General features: G+C 42.6%; 1 protein-coding gene across 2 annotated transcripts; it reads right to left on the reverse strand.

Annotated features, from left to right (window-relative positions):
• Positions 1-3,832: 3,832 nt before the first annotated feature.
• On the reverse strand, positions 3,833-7,082 carry LOC120112978 (L-type lectin-domain containing receptor kinase IX.1-like). Of its 2 annotated transcripts, XR_016399111.1 has the most exons (3): positions 5,182-7,082; positions 4,753-4,844; positions 3,833-4,440 (listed from the first exon to the last, which is right to left on the reverse strand). XR_016399111.1 is itself a non-coding variant. In XM_039133201.3 (2 exons), exons 1-2 carry the CDS (start codon positions 6,806-6,808, stop codon positions 3,986-3,988), a joined length of 2,082 nt encoding a protein of 693 aa, XP_038989129.3. In that variant the 5' UTR covers positions 6,809-7,060; the 3' UTR covers positions 3,833-3,985. The 2 variants fall into 2 exon arrangements, 1 of the variants encoding a protein (XP_038989129.3); XM_039133201.3 differs by lacking the exon at positions 4,753-4,844 and having other exon boundaries at positions 5,182-7,060.
• Between the last annotated feature and the right edge of the window lie 601 nt (positions 7,083-7,683).

Raw genomic sequence — 7,683 nt, forward strand, 5'->3', positions numbered from 1 at the left:
GAGCCGGGCCGAGGATTTGAGAGCTCAGACTCCACCAGCTGAGAACTTCTTCGCTTGGTGGGCTCCTAGCTCGTTTGATTGGGCCTGAGCTAGATCCTGCCTCCACCATATCCGTGTCGACATGCTATCCTTCGACTTGGCCCAACAGGCCCTCTCCTTGGGCCCGACCTACATCACTCTGTAGCTCGGAGCTTGACTCAGGGCCGATTTTCGGTTGACTCGCCTCTTCGGCGATTTGCACTGAGTCACCCACAATAACCGTTTTCTCTAGTGATCCCCGACGAGCCACCTTGGTCGGCTTTTACCAGCCGTCCAAGTCCAGCTATGATCCGAACGAGCTTGGCCTGTTCCGTGGGGAACTCAGATCTGACTGGGAGGAACCTGAATAAGATGCCGACTAGGGGTTGGACTCAGTCATCTTCCTCGGACGCACCCCGGTCTTGGAAACCCTAGGCTGCTAGATCGTGGATGTGGCTAGCCAAGGGCCAAATACTAGGCGTTGTTCCGCATTGACCAGCTCCTCTTGTTCCTAAATCGAGGCCTTCTGAATAGCTTCCACCACCGTTGGGGTCGGGACCCCCATCCTTGACACCCTCTTTGCCAGTGCCAGCACGGGAAGAGGAAACCGATGCTTGTCGTCTTTATGGCCTATTCTGCCACATTGATAGTAAAAATCCAGCCAGAATGCTTGCCAGACCCTCTTTGTTCTCATACACAAATGCTTGCCAGAATGTTCGTGATCTCCCTCTGTTGAGAAACCCTAACTTAAGGGGATCAAGGGCATATATCTCTAGCTTAAACCCTAGTGAATCCAGGCTTCCTTTGCTAGTCCGTGAAGCCGTCCAAGGTCAATGGCCGACCAGTCGCCGTCGCTATGTCAATGTTGACTCCTTCTTCCAATACTCCATGGGGAGACAAAGGAGGTGGAGCCAAACCACTACCTTTTTTACCACATCTGCGGCCAAAATGGAATCCGACACCCATTGCTCCATTGCCAATAATTGGCTTGCCACCCACCAGGGGCAACTGACCTAGGCCAAGTTCTGATCCTCTTCACTCTTGAACTGGAATGCATGATGTTCCTCTACCATTGAGCAGGATTCAACATCATAGTCTAGCTTCTCCTTGATTTTCAGTTCCTAAGCAACCCACTTTGCCGGAACGCATTAGCCAAGGTTGCTGACGATGTCGCCATTGACTCCCATGCTTGCATGGATGCTTCCACTCTCTCCACCGGCAGCTCGAGAACCTCTAAAAGTATCGTTGGAGATTCTCGAGCTCCTCCTCTAAAATCTTGTGACTAGTTCACACTGGCTGCCCGATTTGGGGGGTGGGGCGGGCGGGCGTGGGGGACGCTGAACCACCATCGACCATAAGAGGTTGGACTCCACTCTTGGGAAGGGGCCGATCCTTGCTACTGTACGAGCCAAGAAACTGCAAATTCAAAAAGCATGTTCGTTACATTTAATAAGTTATTATTACTTTTGAGTTGCTCTCCCGTTGAATTTTCCTAATTCTCCTTGGTCTACTTTAAGCTTCATTAATTGGGCAAGTGTTGCATCGTGCTATCTAATTTTGCAATCCCATCAATGATTTTTTTATTTAGAGGTGCAAAATGATGCTAATGCAAGGAAGTTTGTCATGTTTCTGAGTATGCAATGCTCCAGATTTAGGTCATACTTGCCTGGTATATCTCGTCAACAAGACTTCCTCTTAATCTAGGCACAGAGATTACGGAAAACTGTATAATTGTCAAATTAATAAATATCTACCCCCGTGTACGTGCACTACTCCTTCGCCTGATGGTTCATGGACCAACCTCCCTCCACAGTTGCTAAGAAGTGTTTGGCTGGAGTACAGCTGAGCATTGAAAATTAGTAGGCAACCATAAGGTCGAGTTGCATATCTTTGGGCATCAACTCTAATTTATTTAGCTTACGTAGAATCTCATCAGCAGATGGTACTGTAATACAAGTACGAACACCTCCTACAGCGGATAACTGAACAAAGAACACACCATGAGCCCATTTATTTTCCTCGGATAACCTTTACGAAGAGTTGCAATGACTCGATTGGCCTTTATCATCTCCGGCATCTATTTCTATTGTTCAAACCATCAAAATAGGACTATTTTTCTAACAACCCAGAACCTCATCTAAAATAATTAGTCGGAAGGTATTATTTGAATTTCTTAATCCTGTATAAGTATCCAAGATCTACCCAACGAATAACTGATGTGGGACTAAATACACGTCCACACGGTCCTCACATACTTCCTCCGTTTAAGCCTTAACACTCTTGCCAGGCTAAGGGTTCAAATTCATTCAGATCTAATCACAAATACTATGATCGGCCCGTAGTCAGCTCCAATGGATCGGTGCTGCAGTGTCCCCTAGTTCACATAGGTTATGGGTTGGGTTCGCTCTGATACCATTTGTAACAATGTAGGACCTCACCTAAAATAGTTAACCATAAGGTATTATTTGGATTTTTGATCCTGTATAAGTACTCAAAAATTATCAAACGAATAACTAATGTGAGACTAAACATATGCCTGTACGGATCCTAACAATTTTACTATAAATTCTGTGTAAATTTATAAAATATATATTTGTTTGAGAGAAATTGGAGGAAGTGAGTCACTTCGCCCAACTTTATTAATAGAATGAATATTTGCAGAGGGTGGAATTCACAGAGGCAAAAGCGATCGCAAAGTGGGTACAGTAATAGTTTCAGTCTATTTGTAATATGGGTTTGGATCATCTCAGTCTAGCACTACGTTGGCAAACTTGACATGAGAGGAACACAATAAGCTTCTTGAGAAACAAATCTTCAACCAACTCATTTCTGCATAAAATCCTTCATACCATTAAAATCTGAGGCAACCTCTGCTCACAGAACTATTCGGAAATTCCTAAAATAGATAACAGAGTAAAGAATTCATCGCAGACAAGTTATTTTCTTTCTAGTGTTATCCTCTTCAAGACTTCAAGGCAGTCTCTGCTGCGTTTCTAATGATGATGGTGGATCGACTATGCGAACAAACAATAAAACCTTTTTGGGGAAAAATGGATTAAAGCTTATAAGGTAATGTAGTATCTATGAGTTTTAGGAGGTGAACAAGGAATAGTTTCTGAAACATGGGATGAGAAGCCTGACGATGCATGAAGAAGAATTGTTCAGAAATATCAAGTTTAAGCTTTCATGTATCTACATGTTATCACAAATTCTCAGAAGTATGTCCAGGAGTTGATGATCTAGTGGTAAATACATGGATTCAGGTGACGATACGGATGAAGATCAACCAATTGCTAGGTCATTTACTTTAGATTTAGTACATATATTTTTGTGACCTCAAGGAAAGAATTTCTCCATCAACGGCATGAGGTGCTTCAAACTTCGATTTTATATCCAGAGATGACTTGCCACTGTGTGTTATATGATTCGTTATTGGGATGTAGGGAATAGAAATCAAGGCTAGGTATATATAAAAAGCACTGCGTTAGTTTTTACCATTCAATCATGTGCTTGGTTAAAGGAGACACAAGTACAATTTTCCTTTGCCTTTGCAACTCTTTAACAATAGTTTTAGTGAATGTATAGTTGTTGGCCACACATGCTTGAACACATGTAACATGCAGACATATTTGTTTCCTGTGAAAACAAATGTGAGCATAATGATATATATACTACGCACCATTATGCAGAGGAAAAAATAATGGACTTACATTTTGATGTTGACGACCATCAATAGCATAGTTCAACATATCTTTTGCATGAAGCACCTGCCAGCAGTGCTAATTAAAGATGAATAGGCATCTTGAGCAGTAAATTGGGTAAAAAGCATCACAAAGTTTGGAAAATTGATAGTAAAGAACACATGATAGCACTAAGAAGCAATTTCCTCACCATGTTCCATGATAAACATAATATATCAAAACTCCTAGAAAAAAAAAGCTCAATCTTTAAAACCTGTTTCAATTTCTTACTCAAAATAACTTCTGCGAATGTTTGAGTTGGAGCTTGAAGAGTAGCTACTAACTGAAGGTCCGCCGGATGATGATGATGCGGAGATGAAGTTAGAAATATCCATTGGAGGAAAATACATTGCTACAGGCATCTTGGGTGGCAGATCGGGCAGTGGAGCATCAAATTTGAGAACGTTAATTGCTTGTCTTATTGTCGGTCTCAGGTTGTAATCTGGATGGGCACACCACAACCCTACAATCATGAAGCGTTCCATTTGTTTCTCATCGAATTCCATCTTTAACCTTTTATCCACTGCCGTAAAACACATGTTTTTTCCATAAAGCTCCCAAACCCACTCAACCAAATTCACCTTGTCTTGCTTCTCTTTTAAATCAATTGGTTTTCTACCACATGCAATTTCTAGCACAACAACTCCAAAGCTGTATACATCTGATTCTTTGCTAGCTTTTCCTGTAAAATAGTATGATGCATTTCGATTAGCAAAAATGAATTTATATTTATCACTGATAATTTCAAGTTAATTAAACAATGCAGACCCAACTAAACAAGTCAACTATGGTCCATACTGGATATTGACATGTTTGTGTTCATATCGAGCTTGGCTGGCTTGGGTTTATTCTTGGGTACAATCGTTGATGGAGTAAGCCTCCAGGGTGGCTTTTGTATAGGTTGGACCAATTTACTATTGGGTTAGACAAGCTTGACCGAAGAAACTTGGTTAACCTAATTTTTCCAGGCATATATTTGTGGGTAGGAATTTACCTGTGGCCAAAAGGACATCAGTCACAAAACAAAACTTCATCTGAATTTAACTTCCTATAAGGCACATCCGCACATAGAGGGGTTTTAGTTTCCTTCAAATACCAAGGGAGAAAAGATTAGTCGCAAAATTCTATGCAAATCAGACTAGATTCTTTGTGAGCCAAAATCAAGCCTGGCTATTGATAAAATTAGGATAGCAGTGATTGGTCTTTCACCCTATCTTTTTGCAGAGCTGATGATTACACATGGTAGGCCTAGACTGCAGGGTTGCCATGGGCTCAAAGAGCATTTTCCTTGGTCTAGGCCAACCAACAGTCAGCAATTCAGCTCTACCTAGCATAAATAAGATCTATTTCTATAGTTTCCATCAGAAATGCATTCATTCAGATCAGAGCCTTCAATTGCAGCTAGAATTATAATATTACTTACCTGTCGTAGCATATTCAGGTGCGATGTATCCCCTCGTCCCAGCCATAACCGTTGTTTGCATGTTACTGTCATGATCTACAAGCCTTGCGAGCCCAAAGTCACCGAGTTTAGCATTGAACCCTGAATCCAACATCACGTTGCTCGGCTTGACATCTCTATGGACCACGCACTGCTCCCACTCTTCATGAAGATAGAGCAGTGCCGAGGCCAACCCGGATGCGATCTCGTACCTCTCTGGCCATGTAAGCAATCGCTCGTCGCTGTCTAGATGGCGATCGAGGCTTTTGTTCGACATGTACTCATAGACAAGCAACAAATCCCCTTTTTGATGGCAGTAGCCGATGAGTTGTACAAGATTGCGATGCCGCAGCCGGCTTATAATCGTGACTTCCGATATATACTCCTTCTTCCCTTGCTTAGAATCTCTAGAAATCCTCTTGATTGCCACTTCTTGCTTCGTATCATCCAACACTCCCATGTAAACCTCCCCGAAACCTCCTTCCCCAAGCTTTGCCTCCCGAACAAAATTTCTGGTTGCAATCGCGAGTGCAGTATAAGAAAATTTCCTAGGGCCGCCACCTCTCTCGAATGCATTATTGAGGGACAATTCAAGAGCCATCTCTTCTTCTTCTTCTTCTTCTTGTTCTTGTGCTTCCATCCCTCCCCTGGCCCTCTTACGCCATACTGCGGACCACAACAAACCCAACCCACATAGCAAGATCGCAATACCGACAGCAAGCCCCACCACTAGGCTCATCTTACTCTTCTTCTTGGCTTCGAAAGTTTCATTAGTTGGACTAGGTCCAGGGCTGGGAGCAAGATCCTGAGGACCCAAATTGGAGGAATTGAAATCCCAGGAATAGATGCTATGCGACTCGTAACGGGTCCCCGTGGAAGCTGACAAACCAATGGCTACGTTCTCCGGCAGGTATTCCCTCAAGTCCACAACATAAAACAGGCTCCAATTCCTCTGAGGATCTGAAGCATTACTGAGGAAGACGCTCAAATTTTGAGTCACAGCATCGTAACTAACGGATGCAATGAATTTCACATTCTCTCTGATGCTAGCATTCAAGTCCACTTGTTTTTTGGAAACGATCGACCAAATGTCGATGCCCACATGGTTGGCGCTCGTATCGTTGAACAGATGGTTCCTGAAGCTATCAAATTCGATAGCCACCACATCATTCTCCGCTACATTATTGCCAGGATTTATAAATAGTCCAAGACCCCCACCGGATGAGTTCGCTGGAGTCACAAAAGGGAAGGGTGAGAGGAAGAAGGCAAGCCCATCGGCACTTACAATTTGTCCGAAGCCGTTGATAGAGAATCTGAAATTTGTTGTGAAGTTGGCAAGCGTTCTTGAAGCTTTGTCCCAGAGATGCACCGGTTGGAAATATGTGGCGCTTCCAACGCTAGATTGAAGGGAAGCCCCCGCCTGGTTCTTGGTCAGTTCGACGTTGCTGCCGTTAAAGTAGGCATCGCCAGTGAAGTTTATGTTCGGTTTGTCCAGTTTATTGCCAGTGAAGTTGAAGGAGAGTGGGCTTGCAAGGGGGATCACGATGGATAACAACTGAAAGAGGAGGAGAACTAAGATGTGGAGAGAACCAGACTTGCAGAGAGCCATTTGCTTGGGAAGGATAGGAGGCTCGCCAAGCTAGATTTCTTGAGTGGTAGAAAGACACGGGAGCTGTAGCTTCGTCAAGAAATTGTTAGTTGGGAATTAGCCACTTGAAGGGGACAGGTCTGCTTAGTGTCAGATAGTTTTCCTTGCACGTCTTGTCTAATTGCAACTTGGAGGGAGCCAGTCTTGCGACGATGCAATTTTTCCATGCCACAACTTGGAAGGTGCCAGTCTTGCAAGCATATGCGCATTTGTGGCCCCAAAAATGGTCAAACATGGCGGGCCAATCGCAAGAGGGCACAAATAGGATCTACCAAGCTTGCCAACTTGTCAAAATAGAATATAGAATGCTGCTTTCCGGCACCGCTCATTAACCAGCTCAATAATTTTTTTTTAATCAAAGATTTAATATTTAATGTTGGGTCGGGCTTTATTATCTCCACAAACACATCCAAAAATTTTAAACAAGTCTAATACATAGAAAGCTTACCCAACTACTTATATATTTAATTAGATTCGTCTAAAATAAGCAATGCTTAAAGAACATAATAATCTCCTAGGAAGATATATAAGCATTAAATAATGTAACACATATTGTCGAAGAGAGCAATGGGAAAGTCGTATAAGTTATTTATTTATTGAAAAAAAAAGACTGAACAATGCCCAAGCATCACGTTCAAGACTTGAAAAAGCACATTTGGACTTTCTTTGGATTTGTAAAATTTACTTTTAGTGAATCCTCCCTTCGCTACTCAAAAGAAAAATAATAAAATATTTTCGTATAGATTTTTATAAACAACAGCAGATGACTAAGTTGCAGGCCAAATGGATGGCATGACCTTACACATGAATTTTTCCAAAATTGCTAGCACACAACA

The sequence above is a fragment of the Phoenix dactylifera genome, chromosome 2 (assembly GCF_051530095.1).
Source record: "Phoenix dactylifera cultivar Ajwa chromosome 2, Ajwa_hap1_PhDact_Kaust_v1.1, whole genome shotgun sequence".
Lineage (NCBI taxonomy): Eukaryota > Viridiplantae > Streptophyta > Magnoliopsida > Arecales > Arecaceae > Phoenix > Phoenix dactylifera.

What these genes read in the sequence shown, in the direction of transcription:
- LOC120112978 (XM_039133201.3), bottom strand. Translation starts at nt 6,808, where the DNA reads ATGGCTCTCTGCAAGTCTGGTTCTCTCCACATCTTAGTTCTCCTCCTC. An exon ending in ACCTGAATATGCTACGACAG is followed by an intron (nt 4,441 to 5,181) that starts GTAAGTAATATT and finishes ACTATTTTACAG; the next exon opens with GAAAAGCTAGCAAAGAATCA.